At 44.6% G+C, this 19,073-nt stretch overlaps 1 protein-coding gene across 2 annotated transcripts in view; it reads left to right on the forward strand.

Annotated features, from left to right (window-relative positions):
* The first annotated feature begins 273 nt into the window (after window positions 1–273).
* Window positions 274–19,073, forward strand: part of PCOLCE2 (procollagen C-endopeptidase enhancer 2) — a 147,335-nt gene continuing 128,535 nt past the window's right edge. Inside the window, exons 1-2 of one of the 2 annotated variants that reach the window (XM_054714127.1) lie at window positions 274–772; window positions 1,668–1,776. In XM_054714127.1, coding sequence (XP_054570102.1) covers window positions 696–772; window positions 1,668–1,776 — 186 coding nt within the window. In that variant the 5' untranslated portion in view covers window positions 274–695. The remainder of the gene's footprint in view (window positions 773–1,667; window positions 1,777–19,073) is intronic. The other variant, XM_054714128.1, reaches the window with a different exon arrangement.

Here is a 19,073-nt window from a genome sequence, read left to right on the forward strand (position 1 = left end):
CAGTAAAACAGAAAAGAGTTAAAATCTGATAGAATCCCTCTTCTATTTCCCCCTTTCTTGCCTTAGATGTGGGCTGATTGAAGGAGACAGAAATAAAGAAGGAACCTCAGGTTTTCCAGCAGGCGCGAATACTTTTTTTAAAAAAGTAGCTAGGGAAAAACATCACCCCACCCTGTGATCATCTGTGGATTACTGAGCCAGGTCGCGCTTGGGCACCAATGGGCGGCGGTGGGCGAAGGAGGGGTTCCCTTTTCATCTCCCCACAGGCCTGCAGGCGGGATGAGATAGGGATGCGGGTCCCAGGTGCGGGGGAGGAGACGCTCGCCCGCCCCACCTAGGGAGGAGGTGGCTGAGGCATGGGAGCCGCCCCTTCTGCCTCAGAGAACAAACGGGACATTCAGCAGCGGCCAGTGGCTGTCAGCAACTCCTTGGGGAAAGGAATCGTCGAGTCAGGCTGCTCCGTAGTCGCCGTTAAAAGCTTCCGGACCCCTCCAACCGCGCATACCTGGGCTACCCCCCGGCCGCGCGCGTGCGTCAGAGCGCGCACAGTGTCTCCAGAGCGCGCACAGAGTGTCTCCAGAGCGCGCACAGAGTGTCTCCAGAGCGCGCACAGAGTGTCTCCAGAGCGCGCCGGGTGCGAGCCAGGGGCGTAGCCGGCGTGCTCAGCGCGGGCGGCCGGAGCGTCTCCACCGGCCATGAGCGGCGCGGGCACCTGGGTTGTGCTCGGCCTGCTGCTGGCGGCCCAGCAGTCGGGTCAGCAGCACCCGGAGAGGTAACGCGCCCCGCCCTCTCCCTCTTTCCTCCCTCGCTCGGTCCCAGCAGCATCGGGCGCAGCTCTCAGTTTGCTCAGGGCGCCCAGGGACCCAGCCTTGGGCTGGCCCCAGGCCCCGGGCCCGGGTCCGGCCGCGGGGCTCCCTGGCCGCCGCTGGCCCGGCCACCACGTAGCGAGGGCGTCATCTGACCAGCGTCTTCCCTCCTGCACGGAAGCGTTAGGACCCAAATCTGTGGGTTTAGGCTTACTTCTGTTTTTCCCTGGAGAGAAAGACGTAATTAAGCCTAGGGGGAAACTTGAGTTGCATGGTGCCCAGCTGCCCTGCGAGCCGCTCCGGCTCCCTGAAACTTAACCTCTGAGCGGCTCCAGCACCTGGGCCGAGGGACTCACTCATGGCCAACTTTGTCACCTTCTCCACCAGCCTACCTTTTCAATGGGGGGGTCTGCCAATGCCCAACGATTTTCAGAAAAGGGGATGGGAAACTTTTATATTAACCAGTTGCTTGTCTATCTCTAAACCATGCACATCACTTGGCCTAGTTTTCATCTTCTCTCTCTCACTGCCCCTAGTTAAATTTCCCATTTACCATTTTCCTATAACATTTTACCACTGCGTAGAGAACTTGATTTCATATGGATAGATGGATGGACGGACGGATGGATGGATAGATGGATGGATAGATGGATGGATAATAGAACTATCGAGCTTGTGTTATGATGGAGACAGGTGGCAGCTGGACGGAATGTTTTATCGGGCTATATTCTGAGAGCTAGCAAGCTCTTGAATCCCTTATATGGTGCAGGCATTTATTAATCCATATTAACTTCATCCATATTACTAAACTATACATTCTGAAGTTGACATATTTCAAATTGTTTCCCTTTTATTTCACAGACCTGTTTTTACATGTGGTGGTGTTCTTACTGGAGAGTCTGGATTTATTGGCAGCGAAGGTTTTCCTGGAGTGTACCCTCCAAATAGCAAATGCACTTGGAAAATCACAGTAAGCATATTTAAAAAGGGTATTCTCCTCGAAGTGGGTATTATTAACAATGGAAGACTGCTGCTTTTTTCCTCGGAGATCAAGATTTGGGTTAGGTACAAATGCCTGATAGTGAAATGTTGGATTTATCTCAGCTATTTTGGAGATTTTTATTAATAAAACTAGTGGTGTCCTGCATTAACAACTGGAAAGGGCACAAGATAAAGCTTGAAGGAATAAATGCTTAAAGCAGATGTGTTTCTGAAAACCCAGCCTGATTCAATATAGTTTCATGGCTTAAAAATTAAGGCTATTTTGTCAAATGTCTGTGGTAATGATTGTTAGAAGTTATTTTGTTGCCTGTGCCTTGCATAAATGTCTCCCAGTGGGGAGTAGAGATCAAAGGTAGTGCTCTCCCCTGACTACTTTATACCATTGCCGAAAAAGGGGGATGGGGCAGAAAATGGAAAAAATTCCCAGTTAATGCTCCTGACTTGAAACCACTACTGAAGACAACTGAAGAATGATTTCACTTATATGTGGAATCTAAAGAACAATATAAACGAACAAACAAAACAGAAACAGACTCATGGATACAGAAAACAGGCTGATGATTGCCAGAAGGAAAGGGTATTGGGGGACTGGGTGAAAATGTGAAGGTTTAAGAAGTGCAAATTGGTAGTTATAGAAGTCATGGAATATAAAGTACAGCATAGGGAATATAGTCAGTAATATTGTGCTATGTATGGTGGCAGGTGGATCTGGAAATATTAGGGGAACATTTTGTAAAGTATATGGTTGTCTAACATCTATGTTGTACATCTGAAATGAATCCTATATAATAAAGAGGTAATATGCAAATTGACCATCACTCCAATACACAAGATGGCCACCCCCATGTGGACACAGATGGCCACCAAAAGATGGCCAGCAGGGAAGGGCAGTTGTGGGTGACCAGGCCTGCAGGGGAGGGCAGTTGGGGGGACCAGGCCTGCAGGGGAGGGCAGTTAGGGGCGACCAGGCCTGCAGGGGAGGGCAGTTGGGGGGGACCAGGCCTGCAGGGGAGGGCAGTTGGGGGCAACCAGCCCTGCAGGGGAGGGCAATTAGGGGTGACCCAGCTGGCAGGGGAGGGCAGTTAGGGGTGACCAGGGTGGCAAGAGAGGGAAGTTAGGGGTGACCAGGCCAGCAGGGTAGGGCAGTTGGGGGTGACCAAGCCAGCAGGGGAGGGTAGTTAGGGGCAAGCGGGCCAGCAGGGGAGCAGTTAGGCATCAATCAGACTGTCAGGGGAGTGGTTAGGGGGTGATCAGTCTGGCAGGCAGAAGCAGTTAGGGGCAATCAGGCATAGGGAATATAGGCAAGCAAGTGGTTGGGAGCCAGCATTCCTGGATTGTGAGAGGGATGTCCAGACTAAATGGGCTGTCAGACATCCCTCGAGGGGTCCCAGATTGGAGAGGGTGCAGGCTGGGCTGAGGGACACAACCCCCCCAGCCCGTGCACGAATTTTGTGCACCAGGCCTCTAGTACAAAATAATATTGAATATAAAATAAATAGATAAATTAGCAAAAAAATGAGAATAATAACCTGGGGGATTAAATACCAAAGGCTAATAAAATGTTCATGCTGGTTAGTAATGACATCGATTATGCTGAGTCAAGATAAGACATCAGATTTAGAGCCATCCAGCTTTTATAAAGTGTCTGGATTTAGAATCGGCTACATTGAGTCATCTTCCCAGTTAGCATAGTAGTGACTGTTTTCTTCTTCGTTCTTTGGTTGTTGGGAAGTTGTTTGGTAATTGAACACATTGGTTCACTGAGACCTTCATTCATTCAGATTGTGCCACTCACAGATTACGGTTTTTAAAAGTAGCTACCTCTTATTGAGCACTTACTGTGTGCCAGTCATTGTGCAATGTAATTAACAAGAATAATCTCACTGAATGCTGCTAATCACTCTTAAGAAAGTAACATTATTATCCCCACTTTTATAGATAGGGAAACTGAGGCCTAGAACATGATATAAAATGACTTGATCAAATATTTGGTGAGTCCAACTTTATGTAAAGTGAAGCCTGTTTTGCATTGAGGCATTCCTACCAGGAAGGTCATTTGATAGCCATAATATAAGCCATGGCTCTTAGATGCATTGGTGTCCTCCTATCCAATGCCAACTGTCTGATGAACTGGCACAGATTTCATTATGTTATTGTAGCACATGGGGCCAGAAGAGCTTAAATCATAGAAAATAGCTTTGAAACATTGATATTAGCATAAATGTGAAATAAAGCTCTGAAACAACATAAAAATAACCTGTCTTTTAAATAATAATTGTGTTCCAATTGGAATTAAATGGCTGTAAGGTAAAATTGATTCAATAAATTTAATGACTGAGAGGCATCATGTATCTAAAATGGAAGAATTCATGGCTGACCATTCTTTTGGGGTATTAGGGGACATAATTGGTGTGACTTTGATTGTGGCTTGGGGGATGGGGTGAAAATTTTCTTTGGTAAAGAAGTGGTGTCTTCAGGAGAGGCCTGCCGCTCATTCCTTTATGTGGGGGCAGAGGAAGTGTAATGGATACTCCATTTGGATGCCGTGTAAGGCATGTGGGCTTAGCAATCAGATGTCCCTAGACTCAAATTCTCATTCTATCACTTATCATTTGTGTGAACAGGATTTATCTCCTCTAAATCTCAAGACTGTTGTGAAATAAAATGAGATAGTACATGTACTAGTAAAGCGCTTCGTCTCAGTACCTGGGATATAATAAGTGCTCAATAAATGTTAATCATCGCTATTTGAGGTGTTTATTTTTTCCAAAATTTTTTTATTGATTAAGGTATTACATGTGTCCATATCTCCCCATTGCCCTCCTACCCCACTCCCATACATGCCCTCACTCCACTCCCCAGTGTCTTGCGTCCATTGGTTATACTTATATGCATGCATACAAGTCCTGTGGTTGATCTCTTACCACCCCCTCTTCCGACTGTAATTTGACAGTCTGTATGATGCTTCTCTGCCTCTTTATCTATCTTTTTGTTCATCAGGTTATAATGTTCTTTATTATCCATAAATGAGTGAGATCATGTGGTATTTTTCTTTCACCGACTGGCTTATTTCACTTAACATAATGCTCTCCAGTTCCATCCATGCTGCTGCAAATGGTAAGAATTCCTTCTTTTTTAAAGCAGCATAGTATTCCATTGTGTAGATGTTCCACAGTTTTCTAATCCACTCATCTGCTGATGGGCACTTAAGCTGTTTCCAAATCTTAGCTATGGTAAATTGTGCTGCTATGAACATAGGGGTGCATATATCCTTTCTGATTCGTGTTTCTGGTTTCTTGGTATATATTCCTAGAAGTGGGATCACTGGGTCAAATGGGAGTTCCATTTTCAGTTTTTTGAGGAAACTCCATACTGTTCTCCACAGTGGTTGCACCAGTCTGCATTCCCACCAGCAGTGCATGAGGATTCCTTTTTCTCCTCATCCTCGCCAGCACTTGTCGTTTGTTGATTTGTTGATTATAGCCATTCTGACAGGTGTGAGATGGTACCTCATTGTCGTTTTGATTTGCATCTCTCAGTGATTAGTGACTTTGAGCATGTTTTCATATGCCTCTTGGCGTTCCTTATGTCCTCTTTCGAAAAGTATCTATTTAGGTCTGTTGCCCATTTTTTGATTGGATTGTTTATCTTCCTTTTGTTAAGTTGTATGAGTTCCCTATAAATATTGGAGATTAAACCCTTATCGGAGATAACATTGGCAAATATGTTTTCCCATGCAGTGGGATTTCTTGTTGTTTTGTTGATGGTTTCTTTAGCTGTGCAGGAGCTTTTTATTTTGATGTAGTCCCATTTGTTTATTTTCTGTTTAGTTTCTATTGCGCTAGGAGCAGTATCAGTGAAGAAATTGCTTTGGCATATGTCTGATATTTTGATGCCTGTGCATTCCTCTAGTATTTTTATGGTTTCACGTCTTACTTTTAAGTCCTTTATCCATTTTGAGTTTCTATTTGTGTATGGTGTAAGTTGGTGATCTAGTTTCATTTTTTTGCATGTATCTGTCCAATTTTCCCAACATCATTTATTGAAGAGACTGTCTTGACTGCATTGTATGCTCTGGCCTCCTTTATCAAATATTAATTGAGCATAGTGGTTTGAGTCAATTTCTGGGCTCTCTATTCTATTACATTGGTCTGTACGTCTGTTCTTATGCCAGTACCAGGCAGTTTTGAGAACAGTGGCTTTGGAATACAGCTTGATATCTGGTATTGAGTTCCCACCTACGTTGCTCTTCTTTTCTCAGGATTGCTGCAGCTATTCGAGGTCTTTTTTTTTAAAAAAATTTTATTCCAGATGAATTTTTGGAGAGTTCATTCTAGGTCTGTGAAATATGCCATTGGTATTTTAATGGGGAGTGCATTGAATCTATAGATTGCTTTGGACATTTTAATGACGTTGATTCTACCAATCCATGAACACGGTATGCTTTTCCATGTATTTATGTCTTTCTCTCTCTCTTTTTTTAATGTCCTGTAGTTTTCTGAGTAGAGGTCTTTTACCTCCTTAGTTAAGTTTATTCCTAGGTATCTTAATTTCTTTGGTGCGATGGTAAATGGGATTGTTTTCTTAGTCTCTCTTTCTGTAAGTTCACTGTTGGTGTATAGAAATGCCATAGATTTCTTGGCGTTAATTTTGTATCCTGCTACATTGCCAAATTCATTTATTAAGGCTAATAGTTTTTTGATGTAGTCTTTAGGGTTTTCTATGTACAGTATCATGTCATCTGCGAATAATGACAATTTTACTTCTTCTTTTCCAATTTGGACGCCTTTTATTTCTTCTTTTTCTCTAATTGCTGTGGCTAGCACTTCCAGTACTATGTTGAACAGGAGTGGTGAAAGTGGGCATCCCTGTCTTGTTCCTGTTCTTAGGGGAAATGGTTTTAGTTTTTGCCTATTGAGTATGATTTGGCTGTAGGTTTGTCATATAAGGCTTTTATTATGTTGAGATATGATCCTTCTATTCCCACTTCGCTGAGCATTTTTATCAAGAAAGGGTGTTGGATTTTGTCAAATGCTTTTTCTGCATCAATTGATGTGATTATGTGATTTTTGTCTCCCACTTTGTTTATGTGATGTAATACCATTTATTGATTTGTGGATATTGTACCAGCGTTGCATTCCTGGAATAAATCCCACTTGGTCATGGTGTATGATCTTTCTAATGTAATGCTGGATCCGATTTGCTAGATTTTTGTTGAGGATTTTAGCATCTATGTTCATCAGGGATATTGGCCTGTAATTCTCTTTCTTTGTGGTGTCTTTATCTGGTTTTGGGATCAGGGTAATGCTGGCTTCATAGAAAGAGTTTGGAAGTGTTCCTTCCTCTTGAATTTTTTTGAATAGTCTGAGAAGGATTGGTTTTAGTTCTTTGAATGTTTGGTAAAACTCCCCTGTGAAGCCACCTGGTCCAGGGCTTTTGTTTCCTGGAAGCTTTTTGATGACTGCTTCAATTTCATCAGTAGTTATTGGCCTGTTCAGGTTTTTTGAATCTTCCTGATTGAGTTTTGGAAACGTATTTTTCTAGAAATGTGTCCATTTTTTCGAGGTTGTTCACTTTGTTGGAGTAGAGTTCATAGTATTTTTTTTACAATCTTTTGTATATCTTTGGGGTCAGTTGTTACATCACCTCTTTCATTCTGATTTTGTTTATTTGGGCCCTCTCTTTGTTTTTTGGAGAGTCTGGTTAGAAGTTTATCAGTCTAGTTTATCATTTCAAAGAACCAGCTCTTGGTTTCATTGATCTTATGTATTGTTTTTTGGTCTCTATGTCATTTATTTCTGCTCTGATCTTTATTATCTCCTTCCTTCTAGTTACTGTGGACTTTTCTTCTTGCTGTCTTTCTCGTTCTTTAAGTTGCAAGGTTGGATAAGTTATTACCATTTTTTCTTGTTTTTTGAGGTAGGCCTGTAGAGTTATGAACTTCCCTTTCAGGACTGCTTTCATTGTGTTCCATAGATTTTGGATTGTTGTGTTTTCATTGTCATTTGTTTCCAGGATGCTTTTAGTTTCTTCTTTGATCTCTTTGGTTACCCAATCATTGTATAATAGCATGCTATTTAGCCGCCAAGTGTTTGATTTTTTTTCATTGTTTTTATTGTAGTTGATTTCTAATTTTATGCCAGTATGGTCTGAGAAGATGCTTGTTATGATTTCTGTCTTCTTGAATTTGAGGAGACTTTGCCTGTCTCCTAATATGTGGTCTTATCTTTGTAAATGTTCCGAATGCACTGGAGAAGAATGTATATTCTGTAGCTTTGGGGTAAAATGTTCTGAAGATGTCAATTAAGTCCATCTGATCTAGTGAGTCATTTAGGATTGCTGTTTCTTTGCTGATTTTTTGTTTAGATGATTTATCCTGTGGTGTCAGTGGGGTATTAAAGTTCCCTACTTTGACTGTATTGCTATCAATCTCTCCCTTGATATCTTCCAGTAGTTGTTTTATGTATTTGGGTGCTCCTGTATTGGGTGCATATATGTTTTCAAGAGTTATATCTTCTTGTTGAATTGCCCCCTTTAGTATTATTTAGTGGCCTTACTTATCTCTTGTTATGGCCTTTACTTTGAGGTCTATTTTATCAGATATAAGGATTGAACCCCAGCTTTTTTCTCATTTCCATTTGCCTGAAAAATGTTTTTCCATCCCTTCACTCTCAGTCTGTGTGCATCCTTTGTTCTGAGGTGGGGCTCTTGCACACATCAAATATATGGGTCATGTTTTCTTATCCATTCAGCTACCCTATGTCTTTTGATTGGTGCATTTAATCCATTTACATTTAATGTTATTATTGATAAGTAGTTTTTTGTTGGCATATTTATCCTTAATGTTTGTGTTTCTTCTTGCCTTTCTGTTTCTTTTTCTTTTTTTTTTTTAAATATATTTTATTGATTTTTTACAGAGAGGAAGGGAGAGGGATAGAGAGTCAGAAATATCGATGAGAGAGATGAGAGAGAAACACCGATCAGCTGCCTCCTGCACACCTCCCACTGGGGATGTGCCCGCAACCAAGGTACATGCCCTTGTCTGGAATCGAACCTGGGACCTTTCCGTCCGCAGGCCGATGCTCTATCCACTGATCAAAACGGTCAGGGCTCTGTTTCTTCTTTTTACAGCAGTCCCTTTAGCATTTCTTGCATTGCTAGCTTGGTAGTGATAAAGTCTCTTAGCCCTTTTTTGTCTGTGAAGCTCCTGATTCCACCTTAAATTTTGAATTATAGCCTTGCTGGGTATAGTATTCTTGAGTTCAGGCCCTTGTTTTGCATCACTTTGCATATTTCATTCAATTCCCTTCTGGCCTGGAGTGCTTCTGTTGAGAAATAGGTTGATATTTTAATAGGAGATCCCTTGTAGGTAACTTTCTGTCTCTTTCTGGCAGCCTTTAAGAGTTTTACTTTGTTGTTGGTGTTTGACATTGTAATTATGAGTTGTCTTGGTGTGGGTCTTTTCAGGTTCATCTTGTTTGGGACTCTATGTGCTTCTTGGACTTGCATAGTTTTTTTCTTGTCAATATCAGGGAAGTTTTCTGTCATTATTTCTTCAAACACGTTTTCTATTCCTTGCTTCTCTTCCTCTCCTTCTGGTACCCCTATTATGCGAATGTTGTTTCATTTTGTTTTGTCCTGAAGCTCCCTTAGGCTCTCTTGCTTTTTAAGTCTTCTTTCCAGTTGCTGCTGTATTTGTGTGTTTTTTCCTACCTTGTTTTCTAATTCGCTGATGCGGTCTTCAGTCTCTTCTAGTCTACTGTTTAAGCCTTCCACTGTGTTCTTTATTGCAGGTATGTCATTCTTCATCTCCTCTTGGTTCCTTTTCATGTTGGTGACATTCTTATTCAGCTCCTTATAGTTCTCATTGAGTTGTGTGTATTTGTCATTGAGTTGTGTCTATTTGTCATCCAGCCGTTTAAACATCCTTATAACAATTACTCCGAATTCTTTCTCTGATATGTTCTAGCCTCAATTTCATTTAACTACCTTTCTGGTGATTCCTCTTTTTCTTTCCTTTGGGGATTACTTTTTTTGTCTCTCCATTTTTTGCTGTAACGTTTTAATTGTAGATCCGATTGCTCTGCTACCCAAGTTCTTTTGGGGATGGTGCTACTGTTGTGATCTCTCAGGTTTCCTGGGCTTGGTAATCTAGTGTAGCTCCCTACTTGAGCTATTTGGGTTCTCTTGATGTAGGCCTGTGAACTGGAAAGGCGCAACTGTGGTGTCTAGAAGTCAGCAGCCATGGAGGGGTGTGTCCCAATTTTTGCTCTCTTGCTCCCTTGATTGAAATTACGTGTGCCCAGCAGGGACTCACAGTGGCACCCAGGAACTGTCTGTTGGGGTGATGGGGCTCAGGGGGCCTGCACTCTGGAAAGACGTGACTGTGGTGTCCAGAGTTCTGTAGTTGTGGGCAGGGCAGACTCAGCTTTTGCTCCTGCACCTATGGTGGATAGGCATGCACTCCCAGTGGCAGCTCCCAGGGGCACCTGTGGTACGTTTGTCAGTGAGGCACACTGAAGCACTCTGAAGGGCCCTGGCACTGAAGCCACGTAATTGAGGCATCTGTGGGTAGGTATCCAGGATGAGTGAATTCAGAATTTCTACTACCGGGGTAGGGGGGGAAGGAGGGAGTATGTCCCTGTTTGTCCAAGGTCACACCAAGCGAGAGCTTGCAGCATCTCCAACAAGTGCCCCGTGGATACATGGGCTCAGTGTGCCTGCCCTTTGGAAATGTGTGATTGTGGTGGTGTGTTTGCTGGCGCAGAGCTCTGGCACACTCTGAGGGGCCCTGGCACTGAGGTTGAGCAGCTGGGGTGATTGTGGGCAGTTATTCAGGAACTAGAGGCCCTGTGCACGAAATTTGTGCATGGAGGGGTGTTGTCCCTCAGCCCAGCCTGTACCCTCTCCAATCTGGGACATGCTTCTCACAATCCAGGACTGCTGGCTCCCAACTGCTTGCCTGCCTGCCTTCCTGATTGCCCCTAACCACTTCTGCCTGCCAGCCTGATCACCCCCTAACCACTCCGCTGCCAGCCTGTTTGCCCCCAACTTTCCTCCTCTGCCAGCCTGGTCACCCCTAACTGCCCTCTCCTGCAGGGTTGATCACCTCCAACTGCCCTCCCTTGCAGGCCTGGTCCCTCTCAACTGCCCTCCCTTGCAGGCCTGGTCCTTCTCAACTGCCCTCCCTTCCAGGCCGGGTGCCTCCCAACTGCCCTCTCCTGCTGGCCATCTTGTGGTGGCCATCTTGTGTCCACATGGGGGCAGGATCTTTACCACATGGGGGCAGCTATATTGTGTGTTGCAGTGATGATCAATCTGCATATTACTCTTTTATTAGATAGGATAGAGGCCTGGTACAGGGGTGGGGGCCAGCTGGTTTTCCCTGAAGGGTGTCCCTGATCAGGGTGGGGTTCCCTTGGGGCATGGGGCAGCCTGAGCGAGGGGCCTGTGGTGGTTTGCAGGCCGGCCACACTCCCTGGCAACCCAAGCAGAGGCCCTGGTATCTGGAATTTATTTTCCTTCTACAATTGAAACTTTGTAGCCTGGAGTGGAGCCAAGCCTGGGGCTCCCTCCGTGGCTGGCAGCCATTTCTGTTGGGGTTATAATTGAAACTTTGTAGCCTTAAGCGTGTGATCCCAGCCAGGGTGTGCAGAAAGCTTTGCTTCCCCTGTTGCCAGGGACAACCCTGGCCTGCTCTCTCAAGCTCTGTTCTGCCGCCATTTCTTTTTGAATTTGTTTACCTTCTATAATTGAAACTTTGTAGCTTGAGTGGAGGCTTAGGCCTGGCAAGGGCAGGCGGAAAGCTTGGCTTCCTCTGTTACCTAGGAAACCTTCCTCTCTGTGGCTGTAGCCATCTTGGTTGGGTTAATTTGCATACTTGCTCTGATTGGATGGTGGGCGTGGCTTGTGGGTGTGTCGGAGGTATGGTCAATTTGCATATATGTCTATTATTAGGTAGGATAGGGAATTCAGAATTCCTACTGTGGCGCAGTGCACCCTTGTCTGTGCAGAATCACACCCAGCAGGGGCTCACAGCCTCTCCCCAGAGTGCCTTGTGGATAGATGGGCTCAGGGGTCCTGCTCGTTGGAAATGCGCGACTATGGCAGTCCCTTTGTCAGTGCAGAACTTGACACACTCTGAAGGGCCCTGGCGTTGAAGCTGAACAGCTGGAGTGTCTGTGGGCAGTTATTCTGGAAGAGGGAATTGAGAATTTCTACTGCAGGGCAGTGCACCTTTGTCTGTACAAAATCATACCCAGCAGAGGCCCCCAGTAGCTCCCAGGTGCTGCCTATGGAGTGGTGTGCCCTAGATACCTGTGTGCTGGAAACACAGGAATGTGGTGTCCAGAGTTCTGCCACTGGGGAGGGGGAAGATGCACTTATTGCTGCTGGAGTGGTGCACCTTTGGAGGTAGAGGTCCCAGGGTCCACGGGTCTGCAGTTGGGGCAGCAGGATTTTGGCTGGAGTGGCTAATGGGTTGCGAGCAGTTCCAAGGCCTGTCTGGGTGGTGGTGCTGATGAGTTCCTAGAAAAGGCCATTCTCTCCTTCAAGATGGTGTGGGCTCCGTGCCCAACTGCCACAGTCTGGGAGTGCCCACAGCCGTGGCAGTCTCTCCCTATCCAAGAGAGCCTTGTCTGCCAGCCCCTACTGCTCCTGCGGGAATTTAACTGTCCCTCACTCACTCACACACTCACCACACACATCCATACACTCTCCTTTCATCCCCTCATTCACTGACTTCCTCTTCCTTACTTCCATCCTGCAAGCCGCCATCTTATATCTCGCTATTTGAGTTTTTATTATCCTAATTATTGCTAGTATTAAGTTGTCCTATCTCCTGCCACCCCCTTGCCACATTTGCCAAGCTGGGCTTGGCATCAGCTCAAAGCAATGCAGACTTTTAGTGAGAAATCTACATTGTCATCTGTATCTAGGAAGACCTTATATCGGTGATTGGGTTCTCCTGTAATCTTACTGGATCAATTCTGTGTGAATTAGAGCTGAGTAGACTTCCAGTAACAGAGACCTAAAATAACAATGGCTCAAACAGAGTTTTGGTTCTCTCTCATGTAAAGGAATCTGTAGGTAGGCAACCAGAAGTGGTGTGGCAGTTTCTCAATCATTAGGCATGCAGTATCTTTCTTTCTTCCTGTTCCACATGCCACTGCATTGTCCAAGATAACTTCTCAGCTTCCAGCCTTCATGTTCATGTTCCAGCCAACTAAAAGGAAGAGAAGAAGGGCATATATCCTCCCTCTAAGGGCATTGTGCATAATTACATGCAACTTGCTGCGCACATTTAATTGGCTGGTTCTTAGTTACATGGTCACATGTAGTAGCAAGGGAGCTGAGAAACTCAAGTCTTTTGTCACTGTGGAAAGAAAAGAAAACAGCAGATGACAGGCAGTCTCTGTGAATGTATTTATTTGTGGTGTGAAACTGAGAAACAAAATGCCAGCCTTTTTTGGGGAAAGTAGAATCTCTAGAAAGCATAGTTAATGCAGAAGAAATGACTGTGCAATTTGCTTTTCTGGTTAAAAGCTTTATAGTTTTAATTCTTAGCCAGTTGAGTTTATTCTCTGTCAGGGGTTGCCTCTTTTATGTTTGTATGAGAGTAGCTACCAAGAACTTCCAGAGGAGCCCAGCACTCTTCTCTCTGTTTTAATTATAGCCTCAGCAGAATGTTCACAAAAGCCCTAGGTGCTCGCAAGGTTTCAATGTGACAATATCTTTATTTCTTTGTATTTCACAGGGAATAGCACTAATTTGTTTGTAAGAATCTTCAGGGTCCTCTGGTTTGTCAGAGTAGCAGAAGAGCGTTCTCAGCTCCTGTAGATCTTAGGGCAGATGAAAGGAGAACTGTGGTAGAGCTAAAGCTGGTAACCCTGAGATCTTTCATTCATTCAACAAATGTGTGGTGTGTGCTGGGTTCTGCTGGGGTTATGGCAGTGAACAAGGCCTCCTGGCTCCTTGCCATCATGCAGCTAGTTTGGGGAGACAGGCAATTGATGTTTAAAAAACCAATTAAACAAGAAAATCAAGTATTGATAAACGCAGTACAAAAATAGAATTGCTATTACTTCACAGCCATTAGGATGGCTACTATGAAAAAAAAAAAAACAAACACCACAGAAAATAATAAGTGTTGGCAAAGATGTGGAGAAATTAGAACCCATGTGCAATTGTAAAAAGGTACAACTGTGGAAACAGTATGGCAATTTCTCTAGAAATTAAACATAGAACTGCCATATTATTTAGTAATTTCACTTCTGGGTATATTCCCACAGGAAGGGAAAGCAGGGCCTGGAACAGTTTATGTCCATGTTCATAACACCATTATTCACAATAGGTAAAAGGTGGAAGCAATCCAAGTATTTGTCCACAGATGAATGGATAAACAAAATATGGTACAGACATACAAAGAACATTATTCAGCCTTAAAAGTAAGGAAATTCTGACAAATGCTATAACATGGATGAAGACATTATGCTAAGTTAAATAAGCTAATCACAAAACAATAAATATTGCAGGATTCCACTTATATTGAGCACCTAGAGTAGTCAGTCATAGAGACAGAAAGTAGAAGGATGGTTGCCAGGGGTTGAGGGAGGGAGAATGGGAGTTATTATTTGATGGGGACAGAGTTTCAGTTTAGGAAGATAAAACAGTTCTGGAAAAGGATGTTGGTTATGGTTGTACAGTACACTTAAAAATGGTTAAAATGGTAAGTTTTATGTTATGTAAATTTTATAACAATAAAATATCTTAAAAATAAAATAAAATAGCCCAGTTAATTGTACATTGACCCATAAACCAGGAAGACACGATTTGTTTCCCGTTGAGGGCACATGCCTGGCTCAATCCCCAGTAGGGGGCCTTCAGGAGGCAGCCGACCAATGGTTTTCTCTCATTAATGTTTCTATCTTTCTCTTCCTCTCCCTCTCTTTGAACAAAATAGAAACATTTCCTATATCATCTATATATATAAAGAGCCAGAGTCGTAACATCCACAATGACCGGAGCCTTGATCATTCTCCAGGCTGCGTGTGCAGCAGGCAAGTGGGCTGAACTGCTGACCTCTCAGAGAGAGAGAGAGTGGTGGGGCTGATCAGCAGTGGCAGCGGCTGCTGACAAGGCCGGGAGAGAGAAGCAGGGTATGATCACCCTGCTTCTCTCTCCTGCCTTCTCCCTTACCAGCAGCCAAGCCTCTCTATCTCTCTCCCAGAGGTCAGCAGTTCAGCCACTTGCCAGCAGCCTGGGGCGGCTGCTGATCAGCCCCACCTCTATGATCAGGCCTGGAGATAGGCTCGGATATGCTGACTGGCATGGAAACTGACCAATCAGAACCAAATCTGGGTGAATTGCAAGGAGCTAATGGCTGCCTAGGAGGCGGGGCTTCTGATGCTGACTGGCATTGAAACCGACCAATCAGAACCAAATCTGGGTGAATTGCGAAGAGCCAATGGCTGCCTAGGAGGCGGAGCTTTTGATGCTGACTGGCATAGAAACCGACTAATAGAACCAAATCTGGGTGAACTGTAAAGGCAGAACCTAAGGTGGGGGCTGAGGAGGGGTTTTAAGGGCAACAACTGTTTGGTTAAGGTGTAAGAAAGCGGTTCAATTTTTTAATGACCAGTTTGGCAGTATAGTGCATATGGCTGGCTATCAGTCCAGATATAGGGATTATGTATTTTTGTCTGCCAAGATCATCTCCTCCTGCTGAAAAAGGCTCCCCCCCCCCATTTAAGCAATCCTATATCATCTATCTATATTAATAAAAGGGTAATATGCTAATTAACCAGATTGACTGGCCATCTTCCAGATGTCTGACTTCCTTCTGGACAAAGCCATGGTGGTGGGGGCTGAGGCAGAGGCAGTTAGGGGCAATCAGGCCGCAGGGAGGGAAGTTGGGGATGAGATCAGGCCTGCAGGGGAGGGCAGTTGGGGGCGAGATCAGGCTGGTAGAGGAGGGCAGTTAGGGGCATTCAGACAGGCAGGCAGAGGGAGTTAGGGGTGATCAGGCAGTTAGGCAGAGAGGTTAGGAGCGATCAGGCAGGCAAGGGGGCAAGGTCGAGGGGATCAGGCTGGCAGGCAGAGGGGTTAGTGGTGATCAGACAGGCAGGCAGAGAGGTTAGGGGCGATCAGGCAGGCAGGCAGGTGAGTGGTTAGGAGCCACTTGTCCCAGATTGTGAGATGAAACAGTTTTGGAAAAGGATGTTGGCGATGGTTGCACAGTACACTTATGGTTGATGGTTGATCAGACCCTGCTTCTCTGTCCCTTGCCAGCAGCCAAGCCTCTCTCTCTCCCAGAGGTCAGCAGTTCGGCCATTTGCCAGCAGCCTGGGGAGGCTGCTGATCAGCCCTGCCTCTACCATCAGGCCTGGAGATAGGCCCAGAGATGCAGACTGGCATGGAAACTGACCAATCAGAACCTAATCTGGGTGAATTGCAAAGAGCCAATGGCTACCTAGGAGGCGGAGCTTTTGATACTGACTGGCATAGAAACCAACCAGTCAGAACCAAATCTGGGTGAATTGCGAGGAGCCAGTGGCTGCCTAGGAGGTGGGGCTTTCTTGCTCCTAATAACTCGCCTGCCTGCCTGCATGATTGCCCCTAACTGCTCCCCTGCCATCCTGATTGACCCCCCAACTGCCCTCCCCTGCTGGCTTGATTGCCCCCAACTGCCCTCCCCTGTCAGCCTGATTGCCTCCAACTGTCCTCCCCTGCCGGCCCAATGGCCCCAAACTTCTCTCCCCTGCTGGCCCGATGGCCCCCACTGCCTTCCCCTGCTAGCCTGATCGCCTCCAACTGCCCTCCCCTGCTGGCCTGATCGCCCCCAACTGCCCTCGCCTGCAGGCCTGGTCACCCCCAACTGCCTGATTGGCCCTAGATTGGAGAGGGTGCAGGCTGGGCTGAGTGAACCCTCCCCCACCCCCCTGTGCACGAATATCATGCACTGGGCCTCTAGTGATTTCATAAGACTGTCCACGGTGCTTCCAAACACTCCCAGCTTTTCTTTGAGCCCCATCCCCTCAACCAGGCTCTTCCCACTATAGTACCAACTGAGTGTGCCCCTAACTTTTGAAATAGGTGTATTTAAAAGCAGAGAAAGGATTGTCAGTTAAAAATTGCAGATGCTTTCTGTCTTTAGAGTTGGAATTTAATTAATCTGTGTCCTTAATTCATCTTTGGAGCCCCAAATCACCAGAATAGTCCCCTGTAGTTATACCAATTAAGTAGTGAGTTTATTCATTTATTCACAACAGAGACACTCCATGATAGAGCTTATAGAGTTTATAGTTTCTGGAGCCAGACTGTCTGGGTTCAATTACCAGCTCTACTCATATGGTGGTGAATCTCCAAAGATGACACCCCAATAACTCCACTACCTGGTATTCATGCCCCCCCCCTTTTTTATTACCAAACATTGAATCTGGGATGGCCCTGTGAAACACAGGATGGGGCAGAAGTGACAGTACATGATTTATGGGGTTGGCGCATAAGAAATTTTAAAGCTTTTACCTTTGTCTTTTAAAACATGCACTCTGGGGGAAGCTACCTGCCATGTAAGGACTACCATGCTCTGAAGAAGCCTAATCTAGCCACATAGAGAGACTTTGTGGAGAGAGACAGAGATGTCCAGGCAGCCTCCAGCTGTTCCCCTCTTCCCAGATGAGGGGCCAGACACGTGAGAGGAGAAACCATCTTGGAGGACCAGTCCAGTTAAGCCCAGATGACAAATGATGGTAATTACATGAGAGAATTCAAGCAAGAACCAGTCAGCTGAGACCACTGAACCCACAGAACCATAAGAAGTAAGAGTACATTATTGTTTAAAGCCATTACATTTGGGGGTGGTTTGTTATGCAGCAATAGATATCAGAACAATTACTTACTAGCTGTATGATCTTGAACTTGTTAGTTAACCTCTCTGTGGTCCAGTTTCCTCAATTATAAAATGTGGATAATAATTTTGGACATTAAATTAATTATTGCATGTGCGGTATTAAGAACATTGCCTGGGATATGGTAAATACTCAAAAAATAGTAAGTATTATTAATTCATGAAATATTTATTGAATACTATATTTATTATGTGTCAGGCCCTGTTTTATATTCTAGGAATATAACAGTGAAGGTCCTTGCACTACTGGTATTTACGTTTTAGAGGTGAAGAGAAACAATAAAATAGATCACAAAGGGGTAGGTTGGGAATAAGTACCATTAAGACAATAAAACAAGGTTATATAATAGAGATTGACACTGTTGATGCCACATTTGAGATGGAACATGGATGATGCAAATATCTCCCCACTAATAGCTGTCAGAGCAGTTGTCCTGCATGCAGATGACTTTATACATGGGTTAAGCAATCTCCCCGAGGCTTCTTATCCATTATTTGTAGAGTATGAGATACCTTCGGGATGTTTATGAATGGAAAGGTCTTGTTCATGGATTAAGGTTAGTGCCTGTGGAGAAGGTAGTGGATTTTGTTTTCACCCTTGCCTTTATATGTTTGATTTGTTTGGGTTTTGACTTTTGAAATGTGCTTTGGGGATGTGGAAACGGGAGAAGCTAAAGGGTCTGCTTTTGTGACAAGTGTTGCCTTGGATCCCAGGGTGATGCAGAGATGGGAGGAAGCTGTTTTCATCATCCTCACAACTCTCTGCAACATTGGGAGGACAGAACCTTAGGAGAATCAGGAAGTTGCACCCTTGAGCAGGTAGAGGCTTCCTCTTCTTGGGCCCATTCAAGGAACTTGGAGGGCACCCCCCCATCAGTAGAAACATTTCATTTATTCATTCATCTGTTGATGGACACTGGGTTGCTTCTACCTTTTGGCTGTTTTGAATAATACTGCTATGAATATGGGTGTACGAGTGTCTGTTTGAATCTCTGCTTTCAATTTTTTTGAGTTTGTAGCTAGGAGTGGAATTGCTGGATCACATGGTAACTCTATGTTTAGCGTTTTGAGGAACCACCAACCTGTTTTCTAGGTGAACGCTATCCTTGAGGAGCCAGACTGCTTCATAGGCCTGCGTAGATATTCCTCGGAGATGCTCCACAACAACTAGGATTTTAGGGGGGTTTCGGCAGAGGCATCAAGCCTAAAAGACCGTGATTTATTGTTCTTTAGTGATTACAACTAAGCATGTGTTGTCTGGGGTTACATAAGCCAGGTAGCTCCTCCAAGAGATGTACAATATACTTTGTATCATTATAGTTGTGAGTTAGAGTTGTGTTCTTTTTTAATAATATGTT

This window comes from Eptesicus fuscus, chromosome 3, assembly GCF_027574615.1.
Source record: "Eptesicus fuscus isolate TK198812 chromosome 3, DD_ASM_mEF_20220401, whole genome shotgun sequence".
Lineage (NCBI taxonomy): Eukaryota > Metazoa > Chordata > Mammalia > Chiroptera > Vespertilionidae > Eptesicus > Eptesicus fuscus.